The 11,567-nt window shown below is 37.9% G+C and overlaps 1 protein-coding gene across 1 annotated transcript; it reads right to left on the reverse strand.

Annotated features, from left to right (window-relative positions):
* Positions 1-642: 642 nt before the first annotated feature.
* LOC107784193 (FAM10 family protein At4g22670) lies at positions 643-6,485 on the reverse strand. The gene is made up of 11 exons (XM_016605274.2): positions 6,198-6,485; positions 5,942-5,984; positions 4,665-4,835; positions 4,484-4,571; positions 4,311-4,391; positions 4,134-4,198; positions 3,741-3,881; positions 3,509-3,625; positions 3,141-3,431; positions 2,888-2,945; positions 643-992 (listed from the first exon to the last, which is right to left on the reverse strand). Exons 1-11 carry the CDS (start codon positions 6,305-6,307, stop codon positions 895-897), a joined length of 1,263 nt encoding a protein of 420 aa, XP_016460760.1. The 5' UTR covers positions 6,308-6,485; the 3' UTR covers positions 643-894.
* Between the last annotated feature and the right edge of the window lie 5,082 nt (positions 6,486-11,567).

The following is an 11,567-nucleotide window of genomic DNA, read 5'->3' on the forward strand; positions in this document are numbered from 1 at the left end:
GTCACGACTTTTTCCGTCTCCCTAAAGGTATATCTTTTATTTTCATAGAAATTTTTTGGGTTTGTCTTTAGCGTCTCTTAAGTCTTACAGTTACCAAGAGTTGAGGAATCTAGTGTTACTCCTCCTAGATCCCCAGTAACAGGAACACCACTCTTGCCTTATCATCGTCGTCCGCGCCCAACATCAGGCCCAGCTAATTCACGTCCTGCACCTGACCCTGCTCCTACTGCGGACTTGTCTCCTCCTAGTGAGCCGGTTGTACTTCGGAAAAGTATACAGACCACACTTAATCCTAATTGTAAGGCAATACTTAAACGGGCAAGCATAGGGCAGGGCAGGTCAAAACACTTTTTTAGAAAAAAAATAAATATGGCAAGGGGAGTTATAACATCATTAAAAAGGTCAAAAAGTTATAAAAACTTAGAATAGAATCTTGCAAATGAAAAAAGAAATTAAAGAATGAAGGAGGGTCTAAACAGGGCTTAATAGGGTGGGGCAGGGCATGGCAAAACTTGAGAAAATGCTAAATAGGTCAAGGCAAGGCGGGTCAATAGCTTAGTAGGTCACAAGCTTAGCAGGTCACAGCTTGCCCTGCCATCCTGAATTGTGCCAGTACGGAATATTTAACCCATGGAAGCTATGGAACAGTTAATCATAACCAACTATTACTGCATCAAAAATGGTTCGACACAAAAAAGAACAGATCCAAACCATATGATAAGTGCCCATTCGGCTTCTGAAGTATAAGGTAGCTGCCCATACCAAGTAACCTATTGAAGTTGATCAACTCAATCGATGCATGACATTTAAATATATGCTTGGAGAGACATATTTGGGGCATGACTTAGTGCACCTGCTTGACGATACAAGTTTACACCCAAAGAAGGAAAACTCTCACTTTGGTCCAGCAAATTTGCTCATCATCTTTGCAATAATAGGAGCAACTTTGGGATTTGCTTGATGCTTGGCCAGATTAGCTGGGTTCTTCATCACTGCAAAACAAGCAGCCATGAACAGTCAAGGACAGTGAGTTGAATATCCTAAAAGCTCTAGTAGCAGGTAATATCGTTACGTATATATGTGGGAAGCATTAGGGTTAAGTGCAATATGGAGTCGTATTTCATTCATAAGCAATAAGAAGTATAAGCACCACCTATCCAGCCAACTAGACTAGAAATTCCACACCATACTACCTTAAATCTCTTTACTCCCTTCTAAGATGACAACTAATATCGTTTATCAACAACAGTTTACCTATCTCCTCTTTCAACACCTCAATGAGCACAGGAACAAGAATAGAGATAGACAAGATACATTGCTATGCAACAACAAACTGTATATGGAGGGACGCACCCCTACCCATATACTCCCTTTGTCCCAATTTATGTGAAGGTGTTTGACTTGGTATGAAGTTTAAGAAATAAAGGAAGACTTATGAACCTTGTAATCTAAAACTATAAAAATTTGTGTGAATAGAAATCATCTCATTAAGGGTAAAAAGGTAAAATTAAAGTTGAATTGTTACTAAATATAGGAGACCGACTACAAAGGAAAGAGTGTCACATAAATTGGGTCGGAGGAAGTAGTTGTTTTGCTTGTCTTCATAATTAACTCTCATAATTATCCGTTTATGGATACTTTTCTTAATTAGTTTTCTTTTTGTGTAGGAGCTATAGGATAGATCATGCAGCCTAGCAGCGCTTATTAGACCTGTTCTGTGATGATCCAGAAACTAGTTTCTAATAGTGTTACCAACTGGCATTAATATATGATTGACATCAAATGGAGAATCAGTACATGGGATACCTTACCAAGTGTTAACTTGAAAGAAAAAGATATTTATTAGTTCAATCATATAGCATGTATACAGTTTAAGTATAGTTTGATGGTATTATCAATGTTCACGGGTATACACAATCACATATGACATTCAACCATTCAACCTCGTGCAGCTACTTAAAAGTCACAAAGCAAATGTTCCAAGGTGTATATGACCTATGATGAAGGAACAAAAGGGCACTACGGATTATTGCATGCAGAAGCAGATCCAGGATTTGTTCTATGGGTTCAACCTTTAAAGTTCTTAGCATTGCACCCATTGTATTATTAAAATTATGGGTTCATACATACAATTTATTGCAATTTTAGTGGATATTTATAGATAAATTTATACTCCATGTCAAAAGTACTAGATTCAAATGAAACTGGTGTACCAATACATTGCATCCACCTCTGATGCATGCTAGCGACACAGGAAATTCTCATTGCTAAATCTAATAATTATCCATTGATGTCCAATTGAACAAAAGAGTTCAACGTGGGTAAGCCGAAAAAAGAGTCTGAATAGACTCTCCTAAATGGAGAAGGATAGGAAACTCCTCCATCATACCTTGGAAGAAATGAAAGATGCACAAGATAAAAAGTTGCAGAACATAACAATTAAACAGAACCATATAGATCAACAATTCCTATGCATAAGGTATACAACTCTTTTATAAAATTCTTTCGTAGTAAGTAGGAGAACATGGTAAAATGATCCTGAGAATGGAAATACGGATCCAAGGTATTATATAGTTTATATAATTTAAAGTACAGTGCATGCTCCGATGGCAGAAGCTTCGCTTTATTTTGAAATACTTCAAAATAAGAGGTACTTAATTGGGAGGTAACAGTGTAATATATATTATATAGAATGTCAGTCAATCACACCAAACTAATAGGATGACATTCTTTGCACTTTAAGGCGTTGGGACATTAATTACAAAACCATGATTATGGATCTTGCATAATTGATAATCTTCTTTTATATACACACGCACACACATTATCTAAGAAATCCATGTACTAGAATAAAGAAAATGAATGAATTATGATCAAAGGAAATTACCATCTTGTAGCGCAGCCATGACTTCTGGGTCCTGGAATGCAGCCATTAGTTCAGGGTCCTGGACAAGTAAAAAACATAAAGATTGTTTTAACTTAATTGATACAAAAAGAAAATGTGAATAGATGACTCCTCAGTTTACATAGTAATGAAAAAACTTTCTGATAACAATCCTCAGCAAACTAACTCTACATTTATTCATCATAATTAATGGTATAAGCATCACAAGTGAATGTATAAAAGTACAGCTACTTACATTCAATATTTTGCTGTAGTCAATATTTCCAGGCATTCCTCCAGGCATGCCCCCAGGGGAGCCTCCGGGCATGGCTCCAGGGGAGCCCCCCGGCATGCCTCCAGGGAAGCCCCCAGGCATGCCTCCAGGGAATCCTCCAGGCATACCAGGGAAGCCCCCGGGCATGCCACCAGGGAAGCCTCCGGGCATACCAGGGAAGCCCCCGGGCATGCCTCCAGGGAAGCCTCCGGGCATGCCACCAGCTCTCCTTGATGATGATTCTTCTTGCTTCTTGGCCTTTTCATAAGCAGCCTGAGATATAAATCACAAAAGAGTTCAGAGAAGTTAAAAAGCCCAATATATAAGCAAACAAGTAACTGAGGTTTCACTTGAGCTTCAGCCTTTCTTCGTAGTCTCTCACGCTCAATCTTTCTATCTTCTCGTTCCTTACGCAGCCTTTCATACTTCTTGTGGTGCTCTTCAATTTTACGTGCATTAGGCTCAACCTGCAACACAGATATATGTAATTAAATCACTTGACAATTATCATGATGAACACAACATAAAAAGCTTAGGAACACTAGCATCCATAAAATAAGACATTATATCACTGGACGCAACCTTCTTAAGCACAGCACTAATTTCCTCATCATAGTCTAGCTTGGAGGCCACATGAAGATCCTTGGCTGCTTCGCCCCATTGTCCAAGCATCGCTCGTGCAATGCCACGTGATTTATATCCTTTAGCTGAATCAGGGTTGATCTGTAAGAGCAATTGAATGAGAAATAATGCATTAAATGCACAAAGTTGACTATGCATGTAATGATCCATCTGTTCCCCGAGCAGGAAAAGCATATGACAAGTATATACCTGCTGAGGCCTTCAGGATACTTCCTCATAAAGGCTCTATGAGTAGTAATAATCACTCAATGCGGATATTTGGAATACACAAAAAATAAAAAAATAAAGACCAGAATCAGATTCTTGGCAAGCAAATCAAGTGGTAAGATCAACCTCTAAGGCTGCAGTTGCATCTCGTATGGCTGCATTTGGTTTCTTCATTTTGATGTACACTGTGGCTGTTAACATCAAGACTTTCACATTGTCACTCAATGAATGCGACTGAATAATGTAATAACATGAAACCAGCAAAAATAATATCCAAGTCGAGAAGCATATGGCAAACTGTACCTCTGGTAGCATACATAATTGCTGAAGTAGGGTTGAGGAGAATTGCCTTTGTCAAAAGTTCACTTGCTTCTTCTAGCTTACCTATCAACAACAAGCAACAAACATGAGTAATGCAACGCCAACTGATTAATACACGCTGAAAGTATGAAGGTCTACAAATCAATCAGCATCACCTTCAGAAATTGCTTCCATGGCCTGAGATTTGGCCTCTTGAGAGGCATCACGGCTTTCCTCAGTAACCTCCACAGAGGGGTCCCCCATCTAGAAGATTAAACTTGAAAAGTTCATTTTACTGTTTCAATGTAAACATGAACCATAGCAAAAAAGCAAAAGGGTAATGTCAGTTAGCCAGACCTGTTGTGGCTCATCATTGTCAGGGTCCACAACATCGCTCTCATCCAGTTCAACATCAGATTCAATTATCTCAGGCTCCTCTTCCTCTTCCTCTTCAGCAGCCCCTGTTTTATGAGTCTCATTCTCAAGATCACCCATTTCTTCATCACTCTCATCCACCACATGAGACTTCTGCACAACAAAATAGTGCACAGCGTTTCAGACAATTGGAATTCCTAGAAAAGCATTTATTTTCCTTGCGCGCACCACAAATTATTTTAGACCATGGATCTAAAAAGATCCTCCTTATTAAGGTCTTAAAAGAAAGCAAAATGGATGGATATAGAAGGAGTACAGAAGACCGATAACTCAATCAATTAAGTCTCTATTCCAGAATTGTTGAAGCCAGTTATATGAATCCTCTATATCCATTCTGCTTTGATATTTGTATACACATGACATTAGGACTATTTTTTATACCAGTCGTTAACCCACTGCAATCTCGAAATTTAAACAGGCTATGTGAAGCTCACGAGAAAACAAATTACTACTTGGATAAAATAAAGAGTGTAGGTTACCTTTTCAAACAATACGTACCCCCACATATTACAGCCAGTCATCTTGTATATCCCTATTTCATGACTTGAACTTGGAAGTCATATCGTCCCTATTTAAACAAATATAAGGACATTGAAGTATTTTGTTTCCCTACTTAAGCAAGGAAAGGATTTCACGTATCATTTTAACTTCTCTTATTCATTTCCTGCTAATTATGAAATCCAAGCTGGTCCTGAGGATTCAAGTAACCAAATGTAGCATGTATATTTTTTTATAACGAAGAAATCCTCGAGAACTCGTGGCACATGGTTCAAAACTCGACGGACAATGGATCCACCCCTCTTTCCTTCTCCACTTAAATACCACGCTTTCGTCACAGGGTTCGAACACGTGACGTATTCTAAACCACACATCATGTGGTGCTTTCTTACCACTAGACCAAAGCCCGAGGGTTTACCAGGCACAACATATTTACTCTCGTGGCGATTACCAGGCAAAGGCGGATCTAGTGTGGCGACATCGGGTTCATCTGAACTCCGTACTTTTGCGGCGCTCTACACATTGCAACAAGTAATAGATATGAACCGACCATTTTTAATAGTACAATGAGTTCAATGTTAAGAACCTTAAAAGTTGAACTCATAGAGTTTGTATTCCACCTATGTTACCGTGGAACCATAAATATATCCAAAAGAATAAAATATACAATGCCATAACATTTACTGATTTAGGGTAAATACCGCTTTGTATTCTCCAGCCGCCGGAGGAATATTACCACCAAGACTGCCAAAAAAAATCAAACAAATAAATCCAGCTGAGAATCACTCAGCAAACACCAGAACAACAGTATGCTGAGTAGTAGTAATACATTCATATACTTAAATTTGCTTACGAAATGCCATTTGAAACCCTTATACCAAACCTAGACTTACATAATCTATAGGTCACAGATTCGAGTCATGAAAATTATTTATATAATGAGGTGAAATAGGGTACCTTTCAATGTAATCACGGAAAAAGGAAAGAGAAGGATCGGAGAGAAGTGAAGGATCGGACTTGCACTGTTCGACGAATTGCTTCAGTTGATTCAACTTTGTAGCGTCCATAGCTTTTTCGTTACCCTATTTTTTGTTCTTTGAATTTTGATACAAATTGAGAAGAACGATACCTTTGAATCGTATTCAAGAAGTAGGAATTTGAGGAATTTGCTACTGACGGCAGCTTCAATTACTGCTACTGCTATGGTTTACTAGCGGGCCTGTGAAGCGGGTGTTCTGGAAACTTCTATTAGCTTTTTTTTAGAAACTTCTAAATTTAGATTTTTTATTCAAAAAACTTCACAATAGTTCATTATTTTGGACTTAGATTCAAAATAATCATATTTCTTTCACATTGAGCAACGATAACCTGCATTCTTTGACAAAGTGTGCACTTATGGTCCAAATACCTATTTTAGACCCTTTTTTTTCTTCGTGTAAACACAATCAAATTCCACAAAGTTTCTTTGTTTCTCTTTTCTTTCTTATTAATTGATTTTCATCGGCTTTTTTCCTTTTCAATTTTAATGTTTAAATTATTTCTTAAAAATGCAGGTGGATCCTTGAGGCTAGGGGCGGATTTAGGAGGACAGAAGTATGTTTGAATCCCCTTCGGTGGAATATTATACTTGTTGTAAAACTATTAGTAAATGTGGATGTCCACTACTCCCACAACTTTCACTCATGATGTAAATAACCTCTCACTACTAATCACTATTATGATTGTAACTCCCACACCTTCATAACCCATCCCCATGATCTCCCCCCGTGATATCAATTGTTAATGTCATATTTAAGATAATCATTTTGTAACCTTCTATGTAATAGTATAAATAGAGGCATGAAATGTGATATGGGACACACTTGAACACTTGATGAAATAAGAAAATTATCTTGTCTTCTCTTATTCAATTACTTATCTTCTTGTTTTATATTGTTTTAAACGTGGAGTTTTCGGACCAATAGTCCGAATGCCTGAAGGTGTCAAGCCAGTGGGGTACAAATGGCTTTTTGTGCGAAAACGAAATGAGAAAGGTGAAGTCGTAAGATATAACGCACGACTTGTGGCACAAGGGTGTTCGCAAAGGCCTGGCATTGATTATATGAAGACATATTCTCCTGTAGTAGATGCAATTACTTTCATGTATCTAATAAATCTGGTAATCCATAAAAAGCTTGATATGCGGTTAATGGATGTTGTCATAGCCTACTTATATGGCTCATTGGACAATGAATTTTTTATAAAAATCCCTGAAGGATTTAAAGTTCTTGAAGCACATAAAAGTTCAAGGGAAACTTTTTCAATAAAGCTTCAAAAATCCTTATGCAGATTGAAGCAATCAGAGAGGATGTGGTACAATCACCTTAGCGAGTATTTGCTAAAGGAGGGATACAAAAATGACCCTATTTGCCCTTGTATCTTTATTAAGAGGTCTAGATCTAAATTTGTCATCATAGCTATGTATGTTGATGACTTGAATATCATTAGCACTTCGAAAAAGCTTCCAAAGGCTGTAGAGTGTTTGAAGAACGAATTTGAAACGAAAGATCTTGGTAAGACAAAATTTTATCTTGGCCTACAAATTGAGCACGTAACAAATGGAATTTTTGTCCACCAATCAACATACACTGAAAATATTTTAAAGATTTTACATAGATAATGCATATCCATTGAGTACCCCAATGGTTGTGAGATCGCTTGACATAAATAAAGATCCATTTCGGCCTCAAGAAAATGATGAAGAGCTCGTTGGTAATGAAACTCCATATCTTAGTTCAATTGGGGTACTGATGTATCTTGCCAATAATACCCGACCAAATATTGCTTTTGTAATAAGCTTATTAGCAAGATTTAACTCCTTCACAACAAGAAGACATTGGAATGGTGTTAAGCATATATTTAGATATCTTCGGGGAACTATAGATATGGGATTGTTTTATTCTAATGAATTCAAGTCAGAAATGATTGGCTATGCCGATGCAAGTTATTTGTCTGATCCACATAAAGCCCGATCTCAAACAGGCTATTTGTTTACATATGGATGTACAACTATATCATGGAATTCAATGAAATAAAAAATAGATGTCACATCTTCAAATCATGTTGAGATAATAGTCATTCATGAAGCTAGTCGGGAATGTGTTTGATTGAGACCAATGACTCAGCATATTCAGTAAATCTGTGGTTTTCTTATGAAAAAAGATAATACCAAAGTTTTTTTTCACGCATGATCTTCAACAAAATGGTAAAATTAATGTTCAATAGATTTGTTCATGTGAAAATTTGGTTGATCTATTCACTAAGGCATTACCAACTTCAACATTTGAGAAGTTGAGACAGAAGATTGGAATACGACGTCTTCGAGAAATAAAGTGATGTTTTCATGAGGGGGAGTAAGATACGTGTTGTACTCTTTTCCCCTTAACCTAGGTTTTGTCCCATTGGATTTTTGATAAGTGGGTTTTTGACGGCTTATTAGCGCCTTTTAACTTTTGTTTTAGTCTAAAAGCATTGAATTGTGTTCCCAAAACTAATGAAATTGTGCAAAATTGTAGGAATGCTGGAAGTTGGTCTCACGAGATAAAATCTGACATAAAAAGGAGTAATCCGAAGCACAAGGCAATAAAGGGCGCAACACAAATGTGCGGTTCGTAAAATGAATTCTGCGGCAGTAGAAGAAATTGCAGACCGCAGAATTCCATATGCGACCGCAAACCAGGAGGAAATATTTAGCAAACATTTGCACAAAGTGCGGACCGCGTATGAATTATGCGGCCGCAAAGCTGGGCTAAAAGTCGAAAATCATAGAGTATGCAAAAAGACCAAGTCCATGAGCCTAAGTGAATTGCGAACCGCACAAGATTTGTGCGGCCGCAGAAGGCTGCCTTGCGTCCGCAATCCTAATATTACAGACCGCAGAAAAGCTGCATTGCAGTCGCAGTGCAGAAATATGCGTCCGCAGAACACCAGTTCATACCAGATGAATAAATCTGCGGACCGCACATGGAATTATGCGGCCGCAGAACCACCGAGGGGTATTTTTGTCTGAGATTTTCAGCCTTGTATAAATAGATGAGTTTCACAAAATTAGGTCAAGTTTGAACCTCTGAAGTTGTTGTAGCCATTTTTCTTTACTACTTTAGAAATTTTTACATTGCTTTGGTGTATTTACAATAGATTTAATCATTTTAAGCTTTCATTATGAGTTTAATTAGTTTTTCTTCCTTATTTTCTTTATACCCCATTATGAGTAGCTAGACTTTTACTACAGTTGTGACCCAACCCTAGTGTGTAAACCTTATGGGTATCTAATTTAATGTTTGTTTATGATTGGGAGTTTATTATTTTGCTTAGTTCATGCTTTAATTGTAGAATTAATGGTTACAAATATTAATTCGTGCTTATTTGACTTAGTCTCTACTTGAGAAAGAGGGACCTAGTTGAGGATAACTAGGCCAACAAGGAATTGGGTCAATTGAGAGATTGATTAACCCAATTAAAGGGTTCAACCTATAGATAGTAATAACCTGACTTGAACTCTTATCAACTGTTTTGGGTGATACCTATTTGGTCTTTTAGAAAGCTAAATAGGGCAAAACCACTCTCTTACCGAGAGGTATTGAGTGGGTAATTTAGAGTTGAGAGCTATAATACACTCCAATCGATAAAACAAGCATTAAAGTCTTTACCCCATTAAGCAAACACCTAGGTCATTATCACATCCCTAGGCTTTTTATCCATTTGGAAAAATCTTTAAAATAATTATCTCTAGTCTTCTTTCTTTATTTTGTAATCGTCAGAGTAACATTGGAAAAAGAAAACAAATTCTTATTGTGGAAGTGCAATCTAGATAATCCAATTGCTCAAATTGAAATATATACCCCTAACTTCCATCTTAGCTCTATGTGAATTCGACCCTGACTCTTAGTTGGGTTTCTATTGTTACATACGGCTGTTTCATATCTCTTTTGAGGTGTGCTTTGGACGTGATCAATTTTTAGAGTTGTTGGCCGCATAATTATCTTGCGGATCGCACAAATGAAGGGTTGAAATTTCAAGCTCTCTGAAGTTAGTTTGTCAGAGAAATGGTCAATGTGCAACCGCAAGAGGAATTCTGCGGCCGCAACAAGAAATCTGCAATCACACACAAAATTGTGTAGACATCAGCTGAAGAACCAAATATGTTGCCCCAGGTAACAGAGTGCGGACCGCACATAACAATGTGCGGCCACACTCGACCTTTCCCCTATTTTATGAATCATTAATACAAAAACAAGGGCAGGGGAAAGGGTTACAGTTTTCCCTCTCTGAGCCCAAAACTTGCACTATATTGAAATTTCTTGGTGAATCATCTGCCCACACGCCCAACAATTGTGATCCCTCATTCCTTACACTCATTCACATCTGGTATGCTTAAATTCCTTGTTAGAATTTTGCATTTTTGGTTTAACTTATAGCTTTTTAATTATTTTTAGGCTATTTGTCAGTAGAACTCAATTGTGCATTCATGTGGGGATAAATCTGTAGTGGGTTAACTAATACATGCTCATTAGGGACACGGTCAACATATTTTCATGCCTTTATGTTGTTACCATGTCAAAATTTGCATAAAAAGTACAAAACCTATATTGAAATAATGGACTGTTCGTAGTGTTTTGAATTTTGCGGCCGCACTTGAAATTGTGCGGTCCGCAGAAGTTGATTCTAGGGCAGCTTTAGTAAAGAATGGGTATGCGGTCGCAAGGTAAAATGTGCGGACCGCAGAATTCCCATTGCAGCCATAGAATATCCCTCTTACTGTCATCAGAGAGTCTACAAAATTGTGACTCAAATTTGCGGCCGCAAGGAAGAATTATGTTGTCCACAAGGCCTCATCTGCGGCTGCAAGAAAATTGTACGGACCGCAGACCCTTATCCTGCAAGCATGTTTCAACTGTGAACCTCACTGTGTTTTCTAGTGTATACTTGCATATCTCATTGTATGTCTGAACTTTGAATTGCAACTAACAATGGCCTTTGCTTGATACATAGAATGGTTCGATCTAGAGGCAGATGTGACACTTTTAAAGGGAGGGGTGAACTTTCTAGGGGTCGAGGCAAGAGTGCCTTACCCCTCGGCCAACAAAGGACAATAATAAAGAAATCTACAACCGGTAGAGGGAGAGGTGCAGATCTCTCCAAGATGAGCTCCTATGTCCCGTCTAGGGAAGCATCAAAGGGCAACTTAGCCTCTGTTCAAGAGCAGCCGACTGTATAGTCAAGGCCTCTAGGGAGATATCAACTTAGGGACGAGCCGTCCTCATCTCATAGTACTTCCGAGGGTTCGAA

This window comes from Nicotiana tabacum, chromosome 15 (genome assembly GCF_000715075.1).
Source record: "Nicotiana tabacum cultivar K326 chromosome 15, ASM71507v2, whole genome shotgun sequence".
Lineage (NCBI taxonomy): Eukaryota > Viridiplantae > Streptophyta > Magnoliopsida > Solanales > Solanaceae > Nicotiana > Nicotiana tabacum.